Raw genomic sequence first — 20,214 nt, 5'->3', positions numbered from 1 at the left:
TCTCAGTACAGTGGATTTTGGATATTGAAGTCTTCACTTATTTAGACTTTAATTAAAGATAGGATAAAGGTAAAAACCAACTAAATAATACTCAATAAACATATTTTTCCCTCAGATTTGCCATGTGATATGATATCTGGTGTATTTAATCACTATTTTAAAATAAAAGTAGGTGTTAAATCATCATACAGTCGGTCTATATTTTTTTTGACAATAGGTCGGTTAAAGGTTTTTTTTTTATCTGGGTCTCCATCCATCATAGGAAAATGTTACATTTCTTTAAAATTGTTATTTTCCGGGTTGGATTTGGCATTACAGGGTTTCAAGTTCTGTGGAGGAAGTTGTGAGCTGTTATAATGAGAGACGGAAAATGCGGCACCACTATGCTTTGTGTTGCCCGCTGAGGCCGGGAGATAGACACAGGATTAAAAAAACACACAAAAAACAATTTCTGGACATTTCTAGAAGATACGTTTAATTTCTTTGCTATTTGGAGGTCTTCTTTGAAAATGCAATTGTAATGAACACATTCAGAAACCGGAGAATAGATTTACCCTCAGCTTCAAATAAGTCTGTTATCGGACTCTGTCATTCGCTCCTTCCCATTTTCCAGCTGCTAATTGATGTTTTTGATGTTGCCGAGAAAATTGAAGAAAATGTCATGTGTGAACCAGTGCGGAAGTTAATAAGATTGACTTCGTTGACTGAATTCACAATGAGCGAAGGAGAGGCGTGTAATGGGGACCACTGCGAATTCGCCCGTCCGTCTTTGGGGGGGATAAAATCGACAAACTGCGTACTATAGACCCAAAGTGGTCGATATGGAGAGATGGAGCATTTGGGATGATCCCCACCCTAATCTGGATCTTTTTTTGGGGGGGGGGGGTTGTTTTCCCACTTTGCTCTATAGAGTTGATGATTCGTGCGCATAAGCAGCTGTTTATCCAGAGGGCTCCTGCCCCGGACCAGGCCCAACAATTCTGTGGAATCGTCTCCTAGGGCTGCCTCCCCCATGCTCCAAACAATGCTCATTCTTAATGCTGTTTTGAGTCTGAAAAGCCACAGAGCTTTAAAAAGGTTAGATTAAGATATGGTTAAAAGATGCACCGATATCAGTTAGGGTCATTGCATATGCTTGGGCGATGTGTAACAGAGCTCAAACCCAAATCCCCTTGAATAAAAGGATAGAAGCACCACCATGGTAGCTCCATCTTGAGCCATTTATTGAGCGTTGGCTGAAAGCCTAGTGCAGTCCATTGTTCTAAAATTCTCTCTGCATATATCGTTGTTTTATTCTTTCTCTTTATGTTCCGAATTTTATTTTCACTCCATTTTATTTCTTTAAAAGTATTTATTTTTCGATTGGCATTACGGTGAGGTGTAATGGGGTTCTGAGTTTTTAATTAGGGTGCGGATTAGCCGAGTTTGGTTCAGCGCCTCTGATTATTTCACCCGGCCTTTAGGGGTCTGAGCTAAAACCCTAATACGGTCAGTACCCCCAAGCAGTCCTCTTTTTGAAGACACCGAACAAAAAAAGTGGCCTCCGCTGGCGTTCGGCCCTCCGAGGATCATGGGTAAGGGACATTATTCTCGGAATAGCCAATTAATTCCACTGGCAATGATCGGTTTGCGCTTCTTCCCCCCACCTCTCCCTCAACTCGCCATTTGAAATGCTAACACAATGAAATATTTTTCTATTGGTCCGTGTCCCTCGGCTAAGCCACTGCCGCTGGCAGAGAATTTAATCGACTGATGAGACCAGAGGCAGGCCCGATAAAAAGGTTACCTGTACGTGACATACACTCCAAGTAGCTAGCGCTACCTTGAACTCGAAAGTTCTGTAACTTTTATTTGACTTTTTATCGTTAGTGAGGCCACACTTGTGGTGAAGGCTAGAAATTAAGCAAGGCTTCTAGTTACTGTTGCCGCATTACTGAAAAACAGAGCAACGTGACACATTTTTTATTGAGCGATTTCCTTTGTTTGATTGCGTCGTTTCTCCCAGAACCGTTTTAAATTATACAAAAATGTTTTAAAATTGGCTAGATTTTCAGTAAATGAGCTTTAATCAAATAAGATGCTTTATAGTATATCATTTTTTTGCATACTTAATGCAGCTTATCATAGCCTCTTGATTGAGACAATCATTTATAGCTCAATGAAATGGGTACTTCTGATTTGTTATGAAAATGGAATAAAAAATAGCTTCTTAGCAGAAATTAATCTTCTATTTATTGTATTTTAATTTCACTCCTATTAACAATACAAGTTGAACAGCTGAGATGTTTAAATTGATTTAATGTATTATTATTATCAATGGAAATAGAAATTAAAACAATATTATACATTTTCATGTTTGCAGTCATTGCACTGACACACGCTTTGTCTGGCTGGACTAGGTGAGATTAAAACAGTACAGGTGCACCTGTCACATTTGAACACTTCAGGGATGGGTAAGGTAGGAAGGAAGGAAGAGAGGGGAGGAGGAATTGAGGCCCTTCTCAAATTGTTAGTTAAAGATATACTGGCACGGAATAGGTATATATGGTTGCTGCAATACCCCCCAACCCAATCTCAAATCCACATACACACACACACACACACACACACACACACACACACACACACACACACACACACACACACACACACTTTGCTGTCTAGGAGGACTGAGGCAGGTGGCTCCCCATGGCTGCGGCTTCATGACAACATGCCATTAGAAATAGCAGGCCTGTTGATCAATCCTGCCGACATGACAGCTCCGCCGCGAGGCCTGGCTCTTTGAGTGCCGGCTCTGCGGCAGCTCCCTCTCCCGTTTCTCTCCACTAATTGGTGAAAGTTCTCTTATATATGCTCGTGGCACAGGGCTCTTTTTTCCCCTCCTCCTCCTGCTCCTCTTCTTCTTTTTCTCCCTCTCCTTCTTCTTTTGCTTTTTCTCTCCTGCCTCTCATGCCTCTCCTTCCCCTATCCACCCCCCAAACATATTTTTTTTGACTTTAACATTGTCACAATGGAAATGATAACTTTGAGCTATATATTGCAAGTGGGTTAAGAAAAGGATGCGTGTGCCGCAGGCGTTGTTCGTTCTGCATTTACTGCGGGTGTTGCGCAGCTCCGATTTGACATTGACTCTTGGCAATATACATCAATGCGAGATAGGAAGCATAAAAACATTGTCAGGTGATCTTACTTGCAAGGAGAATGCGGTCATGAACGTTATAGCAATATTAATTGCACTTTTATATTGTCAATTCACTTGATACTATTTGAAATGGAAAATCTAATTCCAATGTTTTGTCATTCAATGTCATAATGTCATCAAAATTGAAACCAATGTAATTATTGCCTCTAACAGCAGCTGCATAGCAGCATAAGTATTTGAATTTATTCAATTAATTGTATAATCCCTAGCTTTTTTTTTATCAAACAGAATTTAGTTGAGCAGTAAAAAATGTCAAAACAATTGTCAGGAAATTTCTCTCTGTTGCCTGCTGACTGTCATGGTAGCGTGGCGGCTGCGTTTTAATCCGACGCTGTCTCTCCCATCAGTCTTTAACACCACCCACTCTAGAATCTTCTCTGAACTAAATAAATGAGTGCGAGAGGGGAGAGATAAACACACATGAAATGTTTAACTGTCTCACATTTGTCATCTGTTTACACCTCTTAATTAAACAGACACAGCTTAGCCCTGGCACTCCAAGCGCAGCTACACACACACTTATATACACACACACACACACCTTTTGAGCACCGGAGCCTAAGCGCAAACACTGTCCGGTCCTTCATTTAGCCATTCATATTTACTTTAATCGGCCCTTGTGGGTTAGTGGAGGACTGGAGGCAGAACCAGTTTTAAAACCATTTTCCAGCCGTTCTAATAGTGGAATGGAGAGAGACAGCAGATAGAGCTTCTAGTGAGTGAGTTAGACACTGCTTTTTGTGTTATGTTATTTAAAGTAGGCTCTATAGAGGGTTGGCCCGGAAAATATGGTGTTCCGTGGGCATGTCTGGATTTGTTTATATCTCAAAATGTAATTGTGATTTAGCATGAACTGAAAACATTAACTACTACCTCCACCCAGTGGCACAAAAGGAGAAAAGAAAATCCCAGGTATGATTGGCATTCTGCAGTTTCTAATATGGAAGTGAAGATTTTCCTTGGGGGGGGGGGTGGTCGCCACACAATAGCAATGCTATATCTAGCACTCTGTATTGTTCCTCTTATCCTTACAATATTAAATACTGTAAATTCGGTCAGGAGACTCACCTCTTTATCAGCAGTGAATTTTAATGGTGACATCTTTAGAACCGGCAGTGTAGCCGATGTGAATGTGTATTTTTGATGCATCGTATCATGCAGTCAAACTGTGTGTGTGTTTTCATGTAAGTGTTTGTGTGAATCAGACAGGAGATCTGCACCACTGTAAAAGCTACTGTATTCTCCATGTTAATCATTCCCTTGAATATGTGCAATTAACAGTGTGTGGTTGTACAGTAGTGCTGTGCCAGTTCTCCAGGCTGCCAGAGAGGGATGGAGAGAAAGACAGAGCCGGTACTGAAGCCCGGGCCTCGGGTGAGTGGGAGAGAGGAGAGTAGAAGCGAGAGGAGACGAATTGGGGGTTCCTCAGAAGCCCCTCTCCAGATCCGAGGCAAGGGGGGATCAAAGTGGCTTGTTTTATGTGGCTCGCGTGAGACTTTGAAGTCCCCGAGTCACCTACAGCACTCACTTCATCAAGTTCACTAGTGTCTTAATAGCAGATCAATAAGTTTCAAAGTCGGAGAGTTAATTTGATACTAGTGCTGATGTGATCACGCTGGGCCACAGAGCTGCCTGCTCTCCTCCTTTCCTCTTTCCTTCTACTCACCTAGATTGGACCTGTTATAGACTCTCAACATGCATTAAGACATGGAGGGGTTTTCTACTTGCTGTTTACTCTTAAAGACAGGCTCCAGTGAACACCTAATTCATTGGGCTGTGTGTCTGTGTTCATGCAATTGCTAAAATTTTAATTCTAATTGCTATTATTATTACTATTATTATTATTATGAATGTATGCTCAAGTAGACATATAGACCAGCATTTGTCAATCTCAAATTGCCAAATGCATTGTGAGGAACACACAATTGTATTTGTAATATTAATCATATCTTCATTTAATATTGCTAAATTGGTTATATTTTACAACTCAATTACAACCCAAGGTAAATTAAAACTCTAAATATAGCATTTGGTATTTTGGTATAGCATTTTTATTGACCATGATCATACATTTTTAAAGCCTACAATATCAAAATATGATATTTTAAACTCATTGTGAGGTCAAATGTAATCAAGCTCTTATAAAAAATTAAAGGTATATACTGCAAAGTTATCTAAAAAATAAAAACACCCGAAAACAATCACATGGATGCCTGCGGCTTTTTGAGGTGCCGTAAAATGTTGATATTGAGCGGTCCTATGCTGCTTTCTTCAGTTCAATAGAAGACACTCCGATCTGTATTTTGGGGTGGTAGTGCCGCTGGGCTGTTGGAGTCGGATCAGCACCTTGAGAACAAAAGCCCAATTTTTTATGTTCATCTAAGGGTTGCTAATGGTATTAGGGGTCCTGCAGGGTGGTCGACAGGGGCCCGACACCCCAAGGTGTGCCCATAGCTTGACCCCCGACCTGCACCAATTCACAGGGCCGGTGGCATTAATGCCCCACATCTGTCATTTTTCGTACACCCCCTTGGCGCCTTTTTACTATATTTCAAAGTGGTATTTTCCATGAAAAGATCGAAAGAAATTCCAAACGTGCCTTAAAAAAGGTTCCTATTTGGGTCGACCCCTGACGGATAACGGGAAAGGAAAAGGGAAAGCGGTGAAAGCACCTCAAAGAATGGTGAAAAGAACCGGTATCGCACTGTAGAGTTTGTTCAAAATCTTAAGCCTCAAGCGTGAGAAGACCAAAAAAATAAAAATGTGTGTGATCTGTGCTTTTTTGCTCTTCAAAAACATGCAAAAGCAATTACAATGGATATTGGATTAAGAGTAGGACTGAACTCAATGGCATGTTACCTGGCTAATTTCTCAGCGAGTCAGGTGCAGGTAAGAATGCTGTTGATTAAGGCACTGTATTTAAAAATATATATATGTTATTACGACTTGGATTTATGCTGGCCAGTCTCGATTAGAAAATATGTGATTTTTCAGACATGTTGTTTGATATACGTCCCGGGTTGTAGGTACTGTATTTCAGATTATTGGGAAAAGGTTCCTTAGTTTGAACTGTAATGGTGTAAGCGGGTTGTTCTGATGGTGTAGGGAAAGGGTTTCACAGGTTTTAGTTGAAATGGTGGTAGCGGGTGGTAGTGGAAGGCTGCCTGTGTGGTCCATGGTGATCGGCACTGTGTCGGGCTCCACGTAGAGCGCTGGAGGTCCAGGTTTCTGATTAACGTTTCATGTCAAATTTGTGCAGGAATTATTTACTATTCCGTGTTTATATCTCTCATTCCTCTTCATTCCAACTCATGTTAGAAAGCCCTGAGGAAAAAGTATTCCAGAAGGAGGGAGAAACGTTAATTAGAATTCAGATTTTATCAAAAAAATTATAATAGTACTTGAATCATAATTTTTGACTGCTGTCACAGAAAATATTAGTAATTTGTGGTTTCAGTCCTTTTTAGTAAAAACGGTTAAAATCGTGAGTCAGAATATTTCTTACGTCCTTTTTTTCTGACGTTCCTCCAGCTCACGCACAATGAAATCTTGCTTCATTAAAAGTGTATTAATCTTGTCTCTTGTCTCCAGGGAGGCACCTTAAGATGATGATGTTTTGTCTTTTTCTTTAAATTGTTGGAGAGAAAAAAATCTCCCAGATTTGGTCCCTGTCAGTCAGAAATAATTGTGTGCTTAATCTTGTCCCTGATGGATGACTTGGAGTTCAGCAATGGGCCAGCTCCAATGACAAATACAATATTAATATTCATTAACTGCTTTGACAATGCTAATTTTGATGCAGTAGTAAAGGGCCTTCCAAAGTTAGCGGCCAAAGCATCAGAGCTGCGCAAGGTGGCAAGATAATTTGTGCTGGTTTACTGAGCTGAAGGCTTTTAAAGTCTTAAGGAAGGAAAAAAAGCTAGGTACCACAAACAAAATAAAAGAGAAACGGAAAAAGTTCACACGCATTGGAAACCAGGACTGCAGAAGTAATACGATCAAGAGACGGCTACAAAAATTTGACACCTCCGATGCCTCATCTTTGAGCAAATATATATATTTTTTTATAAAAGTTGCAACCAAAAAAAAAGAGTAACATGGTAAGTCAGCACATTCTTGATTTTGTTTAATCTTTTTGATCTTTTAAATTATCGCCATTTGAAGATCAATAGTAATTTTTTTCTGCTATGGTTAAAAGGCTCACAGCGGTGGTATGGTGGATGGTCGGATCACGGCTTTAAGAGTGGGCTTCCTCTCTTCAAGCCACCAGTTGTCCGGGCTTAATTTCCTATTGCAAGTTCGGTAGGAACCATACCGGCTTGTTTCAATTTATTAGTATTTTTGTTATTGTTAACTGCTGTTGTTGGCTTGTCTTCTGGCTTTGTTTGACTTTGGAGTCGGGGCTGATTTTTCTTTTCTGTTGTCTTTAGAGATTAGTGGAGTTTGCAAAGCTTTAACAGTGTGGCGGGCTCTTTTGTTAATAAATGTCTGGTTGGTCTTTTTGGTATCGTATTTTACGGGGTCCCTTCATCAAAATCTGCGGCTACCGGCAGGCAGGACCAGGGGGCAATTTGGCCATAACACCACACACTCGCTGCCCGATCGGATTACTTTCTTTGGCTTTTTAAAAACATGTATTTTTGCCCTGTGTTGTGTTTTTTGATTTAGCGTTTTATTCCATCCTACTCATAGTGAATGGAGCGTAGCTAGCGTTGAGGATTAATGACATGACGAGGGACACCCCACTGCTTGAGTTTAGCCAAGTTAGGGAAACTCCTATAGAAGACTCGAGTACCTTTATGTCTACCAAGCCGCGGAAGGATAGCCTCTCTCTCCCTCTCCCTCACTTCTTTCTCTCAATTCTTTTTGTTGTCCTTTCAACTTATCAAAGAAAGAGAGATGGACACAAAGGAGCTTATTAGGGGGGATATGAAGATGGGCGAGGGGGAGAGAGAGGGACTCCTGGTCAGACGTGGAGGAGAGCAACGCTGCCTGAGAGTGTGTGTGTGAATGAATGAGGGGGCTGAGTGTGAACAGCCCATTTTGGCCGCTCGCTCGCTCTCCTCTGTCGGACCTGGATGGGCTTGCCATCGCTGGCTGGTGCTCCACCGGTCCTTTTCCCTCTTCTTTGGGCTTGTGTGTTATCGACTCAGCCGATCAGGCGTTTGGTTTGCGAGGGGCTGCCGTAGATGAGGTGCTGCCCCCCAGTGGATTAGTGGATGACATGGTGATGGGCGTCTTGTTGAAGTCTGTGCGCTACCATGAGCACCAGCATGCTTGTTTTAACCAGGAACCGAGCAGCATCCCAAATACAGCTCTTTTAAATGGTAAGACTTCAACATTATTTATTACCTCCTGTGCTTTATTGTTCAACTAATGTAAGTTGGTTTGTCTGGCTGTAAATATCATTTTTTATTGGAGTTTGTTGACATTATTGTATGTCTTCCATTTGGCAATTTCTAATAGTTTAGTTGCTAAGTGACAGGTTGAAAGGCAGTGTTTGATTGCTTTGTCTGACAGTCTGACATGGTCAACTTTAATTTAAAATTATATTTATTATTTTGTAATAATATATTGATCATAAATCATATCAATTATGATTAAGGTAATGAAAATAATGAAGTGCATTGTACTATTAATAACTAAATATCAGGTATTTTTTATTCAGTTTCTTCTAATGTATTGTTTTTTTAATACATTTTAATTGTTGTTATTCTCAAATAATTTTGAAATCGTTTTTTTAAATTTAATTTTAAATCATGAAACTCAATTTGTATTATCTGTAAATATTATATTAAATCAATTATCATGGTATGTTATCACAAAACAATGTGCCTGGATTAGGGGCATCTCTTTGAGTGTATGCCAATCATTTACATTTTGTGTCCAGTCTTGTATTCCTCAAAGTTAAGTCCAAATGAGCAGGATTTGTAACGGTCGCCATCCATTGTTGTCCATTCCGGTTTCCTCTCTTTCATTTCTTTTCTTGCACACTTTTTGGTCTAGTGTGTACACCGGAGACAGTGGAGTGGGATAGAGGGTCTTTTATTTCTCTCTTTTTTCAGAGGGGTCGTCTCTCCTGTTGGTCGCACTGTTGCCATTGTGGCCGGCTGATTGGGAGCTGTCCATCATTTGCGGGCGAACTGGCAGTTTACTTAAGAAAGTGCACGTGGGACAAAGGAGGTCGCGGGAGTGTGGTGGCCGAGCTGAATGGAGGGAGGGAAGGCAATTAGCCGCCACGTTGTTGGGGCTCTTTTACTTGTCAAGCCGGAGCCTCGTTGCTTTTGTGGGAGCCATGTAAAGGACATTCCCAGGGCTTTGTTTTGGCATTAAGGGCCTCTGGTGAACGCCAGAGAAGAGCAGGGCATAAAAAAGAAGATTGAAATAAAATATTGGGGAAAAAGTCATGCGTTAGGTTTTTGTTGCTTCCGTTGTTGTCATTCTTCTACATCTTATTGTTGCTCAGATATTAAAATATGCTGCTCCGCCTTTTCAGTTGCCCATTTTTTAAATATATTTTTGTATTTATTTAGGCAAGTCAGTTAAACAAATTCTTATTTACAATGACGGCCTACTGTGGAACAGTGGGTTAACTGCCTTGTTCAGGGGCAGAACGACACATTTTTACCTTGTCAGCTCGGGGATTCGATCCAGCAACCCTTCAGTTACTGGCCCAACACTCTAACCACTAGGCTACCTGCCACCCCTTTTTTGCAAATATATTTTTGATTCATTGTCACCAGGTAAAATTAGGTGACAATGTGTTTGGAATATACCATCGGTCAACTCTACCTACTTTTTTTTGTCACTAAATCATATTGAAATGATAGATTTATTAAAAACCACAATTGTATATTTCCTTTACATTCAAAATATCAAATTAAACCTTAGTGAAGTGCATTGTACTATTGTACTAGTTAATCACCCTACTTGTTAATTGGTGAAAGGCACATTTCCTGCATTTGCTTGCCCTGCTCTAAGGCCCTGGAAGTGGTAAGAGCCTGACAAGTGCTAGGGACAGGAGCATGGTTGTGGGGCCCGAATATTAAGAGGAAATCATCTCAAGATAATAATGTTTCAGAGGCGGAGGACAGAGAGAGCAGTAGGGGGTATGGAGGCTTTAGGCCTTGCGTAGTTGATCTTCTCACACAGAGAGGTCAGGAGGATTTAACAGTGGAATCCTCCACCCTCCCATCTTCAGTATTATTGGTCAGAAAAATAACAGAAAAGGAAAAACAGAAAGAAGACCCCACGTAGATGTCACGTCCATGTCAAAATGAAGACAAATACATTTCTTTCTCGTTTCCTCCTACCCCCCTGGAAAGTTGGGTTGGAGAGGGGACTGTCAGTATCACATGGATAAGTGACTGTTCGCTACACTTTGCTGAGCCTGCCCTCCCTTTGTGGATGTTGTGTCTTGTTCTTTTTTCTCCCCCTCTCTCTTTGTCTCTTTCCTTGCTCACTTTACCTTGTTGTAGCCAAAGCTTTTCAAGCTGCCAGTTCGACTCTGGGCATCCTGGAGGGACTGCAGAGCCCACACACACATACACACACATATACAAGTGTGCAATCTGGGAGTTTTGTAATAACAATATTTTTGTTGTCTATATTGTTGTGTATTTTTTTCTCGTTTGTTGCTTGTGGGAAGATTTCTTTGCGCTGAGAAGCAGCACTTTATATTTTTTTCTCGGTTCGTTTTTTCGCTTTCATTTCTTGTGACCGGCACAAACTTTCCTGAGAGAGGAAGCTGTGAAGAGGTGCTGAGAGTGGTGGAGGAAGCTGGGGGATCCTCGTGCTGTTTTGGGGGAGGTAGGGGGGCAGGCTAGGCCCCAGACCCTGAACCACATCTGTGGATCCTCAGACACAAATGTCTGTGGATCCTCCAATCATAAAATCCTGGGAACAATGGGCCACTCGTGTCGCAATGAGGATGCCTCGGTTTGAGGGACACACACATGCCCAGCCGCACACACTTCAGCACTTTGCGAGAAGAAGAAGTGAGGGCTAAGAAAAGACAAAGAAGAAGAAGTGGAGGAGGAAAAAGAGTGTGAAGAAGAAAGGGAAGGCCAGTGGTTTTGAACTCTGTAGTGAGGGAGGAGAAGTGGGGGGCAGGTGAAAAGTAAGCGGGGGGTCATGTACCCGAGTGAGGGCGTTTTAGCGGGGCCGGAGGAGAGGGGAGCCAAAGGAGGAGTCCTTGCCTCCGGGCTCCCCCTCCTCCAGCAGATCGGCTGCTGGCATCTGAATCTCAGTGGCTGGGTGAGTAAACCACACTCCCCTATCTCCTTTCTCTGTCTCTCTTCATCTCCCTTTCTCTCAATTCCTGTTCTCCATCACTTTTTGATTATGTTACCGTTGAACTTTGAGGTTCAGATGATGGTTGTTGTGATTAAGGGGGACCCAGACGGGTATTCCCTCTCCTGTAAGTGCAGGCTGGTGGTCATCTGCTTTTAAGCTTTTTCCTTTCAAGTATTCCTTTCTGCTTCTATTTATTTTTTAGGTGGCTGTGTATGTTTATGTGCGGGGAGGGGGTGTTCTTGATCTTGGCGTATGTTTGGGAGGTGTGTGTGGGGATATGCTAATGAGCAGTGTACATTTACAGAAACAGGCCAAAGACAGAAGGCAGCATTTGCCATTTTGTTTTAAATTGCTATTCAAATCTATAAACAGTTATTTACTAATGAATTAAAATGAAAATAGTTAGTTCAGTATTACTTTGTATTATTTATCAAAAGATCATACCTTATTATCCAACTGAATAGTAATTCCTAGACAAAGCATTATTTGATCATGCTCGCGTCTAACCATGAAATGGAAAATATAATTGAAATAACCCACAAATTAACATATTCCTCTCTTAATTTTGCCGTCTAATTCAAAATTATAATTGCCTCCTCTTTCAACTGAAAATGTAAAACGCTGATTGCATTTCAAAAGCTCATGACAGAACTCAATGTAGCTCCTGCACTGTAGTATCACTGCTTCTAGACACCACTTCAACTCGGGTAGGAAAGCTCAAGAGATGATTACATTCTAATGGGGAAGTGTAAACACACATAGCACATTGCTCTTGTATAAAACTCAATATGAAATACATTTTAGACAATTAATTATTAAAATCACATTGACAAAGTTATATGGAAGATATATTGCAAAATGTAAATTTGACAAATGACAGACTTCAATATGTATGAATGAATGAAGAGAGATGGAGAGTGAGAGCAAAGGCTTTGGCCCAGATACATTTTTTGTTAGGTCCTGTGATCAGCAGCAAGCATGTCACAGAAGCAAAGTGAATAGATTAACTTTTAAATATACTGACTCGGTCTCTAGAGCAAGATGCCCTTGGAGTGGGCTGATTTTTTTTCTCCCTGGCTGGAATAGCAATACTGATCGCCTGGCACTTTCCTAAATTCTTTCATTTTTTTCCAACACAGCATTGAGATATTACTGAGATAGTATTTTAGTGCAAACACAACAGTGAGGGTTGTTTCCACATCTAAATATTGATGTATTTAATGCTGCAGAAATTGTCCAGCTTTAACTCAAATATGATCTAAGTTAGTGTGTGTATTTTTATTCTGACACTGTACACTCTTAGAAAATAAAGGTGCTATCTAGAACCTAAAAGGGTTCTTCGGTTGTCCCCACAGGATAACCCTTTGAAGAACCCTTTTTGGTTCCAGGAAGTACCCTTTTGGGTTCTACCTGAAACCAAAAAGGTTCTACCTGGAAACAAAAAGGTTTCTCCTATGGGTACAGCCAAATAACCCTTTTGGAACACTTTTTTCTAAGAGTGTATATACAGTATGTTCATAGAAGATTACGCTTTAAGATATTGTATTGGTAAAGAAACCAACACAAAATGGTATGTAAATGTGTTTCTCTGCTCGTTTGGCCCCAAGGTGTTGCATTAATGAAAATATGGCATCGTTACTAGGATTTGATGTGTAGCCTGCGATCTGTATCTTTGGGAATGTTCACTTTGATCTCCATCACTGCTACAGTGAGAGGGAAAATGTAGTTACTGGCAACAGAGATGTGATATGGGTGTCGCTTGGAGACGATAATATTTTGCCTGGAGCGGGCACTCTTAACGCCTTAGAGGTAAACTTGAATGTTTTATGAAAATAAATCCTATCACACCAATAAGACCTATTGTGATCGTGGACAGTAATTTTGATGTTGCCATGTGTTTTGTTTTTGCACTTATCAGATAATGTGAAAGTCTATACACACAAGCTCCAATCATTCCCTCCCTCTCTCTCTCTCTTTCTTTCTCTCCCTCCCTCCCTCCCACTCCTCTTGCACAGTGTGTGTTTTCTGCATGGTGTCTCTGTGTGTGTGCTTGGATGCGGGCCACAGGCACGTTTTGGGAGGGGATCAGTGCCCTGGCAGCTTTTTATGCTTGCTCTGGAATTTGTGGGCCTGCGAGGACCCCTATCCATCACTACGCTGTCAGCCCCCCTGGTCCCCCTGCCCCCCTCACTCCCACTACAGCTCATTAGAGCCTGCAAGGCGTTGTGACAACTCATCATATCATGAGATAAAGCATGGAGAGACGTGTAGGGCCCCCCAGGGGCCACAAGGTCGCCACCTTCACATTTAGTCTTGAAATTGCCCTGCAAGGTGCCACCAGGCGGAAATGCAAGGCCAACAGCTTTTCCCTGTCCTGCTTTTCTCTCTCTCTCTGTCACCCTCCTCTTTGTTTCTGTCTCTCACAGGGTATCCTCTTGTAACTGTCATTACCACATGCCTGTGGTGAAGCAGCTCAAAAAGTGATTTGACAAAGTTTGATTGTTTCGTAGACTAAATGATAAACAATATTGTAAAAACCAAGTTATTTACTCAAATGTACCATTGGAACGTGAAATACCACTTGATAAAGGTCACGCTTTATTTTCAGATCCAAAACCATGGTCAGTTGAACCATAAAGAAAGAGGATACCTAACCAACTCGGACAAGTTGTGTCCGCCCTACATCAGCCCCATTGCATGAGTGGCTGATGGGAATGCCTAGGGGTCAGGGGTCGGACAATGATGCTGAGTGAGTGTGACACAGCCTCTCCGTGGCAACCAGAGGGCCTGCACACAAACACACAGGCCCTCTCTCCATCCACACAGCCCAGACACTAGTGAGATCACCACCAGTGGTCAAGACCCTGATACTGCGACTGTCACTCGCACCAAGGGGGTTCAGCGTACGCACGCATACACTCATGTGAACATGTACGCTCTCACAGACACACTCTCTCTCGAAAAAACTGTTGTCTTTCTTGGCAGTGTGAGTCTTTTTATGTATATATATTTATAAAGTGCGCTACAGTGTGTGTGCAGAGGTGTATGCACATGCCGTAGTACTACAGAGCTTCTGTAAAGGGTTTAGCCATTCAGCAGTTGGAATTTCTGCGGGACACTTTCTTTGAAATGGTTAATCAAGGTCAAGGAACAGTAGTGTATACAAATTCATACAATTGTGTGTTGATTGTGTACCCGTTTGAGCGTGTGTGCACTTTCTTGAACAGCTCTCTCGTGATTAGTCTCCTGGTATATTTCTGTCTATAGTAATACTGAATGTGGTGGGAGTGATGGCAACAGGGCCAGGAAGTCGGCTTTGCTCCTTCCTTTGTAGAGAAACAGAAAATACTCCCACGTAGTTCCTTTGTTTAGCATGTGTGCTTTGTATAATGCTCCACTTGTTTGAGTAGCTGTGGTGTGATTCCGTCAGCGCCTGTTGTCCGAGGGTGTTAAAAGCAGGTGCTGCACCTAGGCCTACTTTCATTTTAATGGGAAAAAAAGCAGGTGCTGCACTGAGGCTTCATTTTAATGGACTGTGTGTGTGTGTGTGTGTGTGTGTGTGTGTGTGTGTGTGTGTGTGTGTGTGTGTGTGTGTGTGTGTGTGTGTGTGTGTGTGTGTGTGTGTGTGTGTGTGTGTGTGTGTGTGTGTGTGTGTGTGTGTGCACGTACACGCAGTGTAGGCTATATCTTATTTTGGGGGGGGGGACTAAACTGTATTGTTGATATGGTGTGAAAATAGTCTGTGTTTTCTGCAAAGGCCTGAACTTCAGGTGTGATTGGGCTCATATCAGTAAAACAAAAAATCATCCCGCCTCTCTCCATGGCTGTTCTACTTAAGTTCTGTGCGTGTGTTACAGTCCATATGGGCTCTGCACTGTAGGTGTTGGAATCTGGTATGACTCACCTGTTCTCTCTGTGAAAGTGCAAAAGCTTAACTCATGGACTTGTCAGTGACGTCTGGACTCTAGGGCATGTAGAGGTGTGTGTGTGAGTCAACTTGACCCAAATGGAAGCTGCACAAAATGTTTCACTCTCACACCCCTCTTGCTGCATGTGAGCATAGAATGGAGGCATTCTCCAGAGTTGTTTTAAAATAACTGTACTGAAAAATACTTCAGAATGCATTTATTCTTTCGTCTTGATACAGACTAGCCTTCTCTGTAAGGCAGCAAACCTCCATTGCTGATGAATGTTTCTCTCTATGGGTGACATTATACCTCCCTCTTTCCTCCCCCCTTCATGGGGTGGTTCTAATCCTCCCCTCAGTCACACAGAGAGAGGCTGGCCGCTACAGTAGCCAAACAGCAGTATTGTCCGCATGGCCCAGAAGCCATATAAACTGGAGCACTTTGCGTTGTCTATTATTTGCCTGGCACTGCTCGGGGCTTCTGAAATGGAGGCCTGTTAGCCCCATGTAAATCCCTCTCTACATCTCTTTCAATCTCTCTCTCTCTTTCTTTCTCTCTCTTTCGCTTTCTCTCTCACACACACACACAGTTTCTCTCTCACAGCTTCGCTCTCTCTATCATGCTCAAACAGTCTCTCTCTCTCCCCCTTTCGCTCTCTGTCCTTCTCTCTCTGTCATCTCTTGCTGTCTCTAGCTGTCTCGCTCTTAATGCATACTTGGTGGATGGGCATTTTAAACAGTCTCTCAATGGAGACAAAATAACTAATTTAAATGGCCTCTAAAGCCTTTCAGCAGAGGGAGAATTGACAACATTCTTTCACATCATTACTGAAGGGGGTAGAGGAGAGAAGGCCGTTTGGGGCAGCCAGTGCGTTTTGCTCAATGGCTACCTCGTCAGCTGTGTTTGGCAGCTGTCATCTCCCCATCTTTTTTTATCCCTCTGTTCAAGATTTTTAGATTAGATATGGGGACTGTGGGGAAGAAACATGTTGATTTGTGTCTTGTATTCATTTTAACGAGTCGTGTACCACAACCAACACCCTCCCCTCTTCTTCTCTCACTCTCTTTCCTCCCTCTCTCACTCTCCAGTCTTTTGAGCTCAGGGCTGTGAATGAGTCCCTAGAGTCTCTCCATGTTTCCCAGTAGTTCTACTGGGTTCATTAATCTTTCATTGGGACCATGCGGTGTGGAATGCCACCCCTCCCCCCTCCCTCTCTCGCTTGGCGCTACCCTTCCCCCTCCCCTCTCCTCTCTACCCCTCTCACAGCTCCACTGGAAGGGAACTTTACCCACTCCAGCCTGGTACAGTTCAGTTCAGACCAATCTGGTTGTCAGTTACACAGAAATGTATCTCATAAATTGCTCACAGTTGGTTCAGCCTATGGATATGATGGATTTTCAGCATTAAGCTCTGCACACGTGTCTTGCCTAGGGCCCTCAGCTTTGCATTTGTATAGTTAAATGAGCATAGAGTCCATACATTATCCCTCCCTCCCTCCCTCTCCTACTTTAATGCATTTCAAAGTCTATTGGAAAATTGCCACAGCCAGGTTTTGGGTTGGTGCCTCGCCATGGTTAGGGCTGCTAATGAGTGTGTTTGGACTGCAAGAGTGCAAATTGAACTTGTGAAGGGAACATTACCCACACCCCCATTGCTCCTACTCCCTCCCTCCCTCTCTCTACACACACAGAGACACACACCAGCTCACTCTCCTTTTCCCCAGCATACATCAGCCATGTTACCACAAGCCTGATTAGTGATGCCTCTTTGACTGCCGAGGGACAGAATATGAGTTGAAGAGCAAGACCAGCTCACCGCCAGTGGTTTAAACCAGAACACTAATCTGGTTAGTGTGTGTGTGTGTGTGTGTGTGTGTGTGTGTGTGTGTGTGTGTGTGTGTGTGTGTGTGTGTGTGTGTGTGTGTGTGTGTGTGTGTGTGTGTGTGTGTGTGTGTGTGTGTGTGTGTGTGTGTGTGTGTGTGTGTGTGTGTGTGTGTGTGTGTGTGTGTGTGTGTGTGTGTGTGCCTGGAGAAGAGGGCTGAGCTCTGGTTAACATGGCCCATGGCGGAGCACCCCTCAGCTTAACTGTAATCTTTGGGTAATTGAAAAAGGGGCCTGGGCCACTTAGGAGCACAAAGAGCAGATTACATAGCTAAAACTAATTTGGCAAAAATGTAGAAATGGATTTTCTCCCCTCTATTATTACAATGCCCCCCTGTCCTCTTTACCTCCCCTCCTCCTCTACCCCCCTCCTCCTCTACCCCCCTCCAAAACCAGACCCTGGGGGGACAGCGAGGGGAGGGGTAGAGGGGTATGTAGCAGAGGGAGGAGAGGGAATCAGTAGGGTGAAGCACTAAGTGAGGGGTTGGATGGTAGAGGATTGCTGACTGTTGTTATAATGGGTGTGGATTTTACACATTTGGTGGTCTGCACCTGATCGATCTACCCCCAGTAAGATACCCCTTGTCATGCAGCCCCAGTCCAAAACTAAAATGACAGCCCTGCATCTGAGATAGCATTACTGAGTCGCGGAGTGTCGCCGCAAAAGTGTTCTTAATTACCAAGCACACTATTTTCACTCTACTCTGGCGGTTTTGCGCTCCGAGGGGGTTGATCATTTGATGGCTCTCAATTTTCTAGAGCTTTCTGAGCCATGTTGTAACTCTACTGAAGGCGCCTGCCATCTCTACCCCTAACCCAAATATTAATACACTCTTCTTTTGTTTTATTTTCTCCCCCTTTCCCCTCCTCCTCTCTCTCCCTCTCTTTATAGTCTAATAAAGTCCCAGTGGTACAGCACCCTCACCACGTGCACCCGCTCACGCCTCTGATCACCTACAGCAATGAGCACTTCACACCGGGCAACCCCCCTCCGCACCTACAGGGAGACGTGGACCCCAAAACAGGTAAGACAGAGAACATACACACACTACACTACACTACACTACACTACACTACACTACACTACACTACACTACACTACACTACATTGATACCCCGTTGGGGAATGGTAAAAATGGTTGGGAAATGGTTAACACTCCAGCCAATGTTCCAAAGACACACAGACCTCAAATCCAAAGAGTGATATTCCAGCGACTAACATACAATAGCCACGAGATCTTCTCCCAAGGTCAACAAAAGAGAAAAAAAAAGTTTATTTTGAATTCCTCAACAGAACACAGAAAAATTCTTATTGTTGTCTACATACAAAGGCTACCACTGCTGCCTATGCAATCACCACAAACACACACACACACACAGACACACACACACACACACACACACACGACTGGCTGATCAAATGTAGTTTTATTTATAGAAGATATAGCCCTTACAAAGCACAGCATTGCAGGGCCTGCTTTCTCTGACCAGGTGTGAGGCAGACAACAGTCAGGGCTACTCAGACAGAAAGCTTCTCTCTCCTTATGGCTGTGCTATTGTGTCTCTGGTCCTGCAGAAGTAAGCCTGTTGATTTGGCTCTGGCAGGGAGGGGAGGATCACTATTTCCTCTCTCCTCTGACACTACAGGAGGAGGTGGGTGTGTGTGTAACTTCACATGCCTGAATGCTCCTCTCCCACACACAAACACACACACACACACACACACACACACACACACACACACACACACACACACACACACACACACACACACACACACACACACCACAGCATGTTCCCCATCCATCTGACTGAATTTAAATGTAGCATTCCTTCATGTTAAATGTCCACCAGCAATAAACATTTTGATCTAGCAGGTCAACTCACTTTCAATATGTTGTACATAATATTGAGTTAGTGTTGAATAGCTTTGAAGGGTCTCTGGTTGTTTTGTTAGGGTTTTGAGGTAATAATGGTCTCTTATTATGATTTTCCTCACAAAAGGGTGATAATGACCCAGCTGCTGTTTAATGTGCCAGTTAATGGTCTGCTTAATTGAGCTTAGTGTTGTTGAATTAATTAACAAGTTATATTAAGACTTCAGCACTGGATGGCAATGGAGAGCAACGTTAGGAACTCTTTCCTCTGAGGAGTGCGTCAGTCAGTCAGTGTCTGTAGAACTAGGTCATACAACATTTTTGAAACCCTCCTCAACTACAAATGTGGAATTTTAAAATTGTTTAATTTAATGAGGCAAGTCAGTTAAGAACAAATTCTTCTTTACAATGACAGCTTACCAAACCCTAACCCGGTTAACGATGTGCCAATTGTGCGCCACCCTAAGGGACTCCCAATCATGGCCGGTTGTGATACAGCCTGAAAATGAACCAGGGTCTGTAGTGACACCTCTAGCACTTGGATGCAATGCCTTAGAAAGCTGCGCCACTCTGGAACCCTTAACGATCTATAACTTTTTATAAAAATTGTTCTCAATTAGTTCGCCATCAGTTTTGAGAGACAAACCTCAGTGAGGGTGTGTCTACTTCTTGGATGCACAAAATGTTCCTTAGGCACCTGTCACTGAACAATGTCTATGGAAACCTTCCCATGGGGCAGATTTTCAAATACCTGGCTTGGCCCTGTGGCTTTGGGTATGACACACACCAGCAACACACCGGCTGTGGACAGATTCATGGGGCCAGGGTTAGTTCTGCAGTACTCTTCATCTGGGTCCACTGTGGCCATATTGGCACCAGCCAAACAAAAACTGCTCCACAGCTGCACTGATATGCAGGCCAGGCAGGACCACTGTAAAATAATGCACCAGAGTAAATAAAAGTCCCTCCGCTGTGCTGTCTGCCAGTGGAACTCAAACACTTCCTTGTCATGTTTTAACGCTCAACACCAGAAAAATGGAAAAGCCATAATT

The 20,214-nt window shown here is 42.8% G+C and overlaps 1 protein-coding gene across 40 annotated transcripts in view; it reads left to right on the top strand.

Moving 5' to 3' along the window:
• Positions 1-20,214, top strand: part of LOC109869968 (transcription factor 7-like 2) — a 98,944-nt gene that overhangs the window by 62,429 nt on the left and 16,301 nt on the right. For 35 of the 40 annotated variants that reach the window (XM_031804637.1, XM_031804638.1, XM_031804634.1 and 32 more), the window contains one exon: positions 18,178-18,310. In XM_031804637.1, coding sequence (XP_031660497.1) covers positions 18,178-18,310 — 133 coding nt within the window. Of the gene's footprint in view, positions 1-7,472; positions 8,530-9,116; positions 11,459-18,177; positions 18,311-20,214 lie in introns of those variants that run through there. The other 5 variants (XM_031804647.1, XM_031804653.1, XM_031804643.1 and 2 more) reach the window with 3 other exon arrangements.

Source organism: Oncorhynchus kisutch, linkage group LG25 (genome assembly GCF_002021735.2).
Source record: "Oncorhynchus kisutch isolate 150728-3 linkage group LG25, Okis_V2, whole genome shotgun sequence".
Lineage (NCBI taxonomy): Eukaryota > Metazoa > Chordata > Actinopteri > Salmoniformes > Salmonidae > Oncorhynchus > Oncorhynchus kisutch.
Note: the sequence above shows the minus strand (reverse complement) of the source record. Positions and strands in the feature narration are given on the sequence as shown.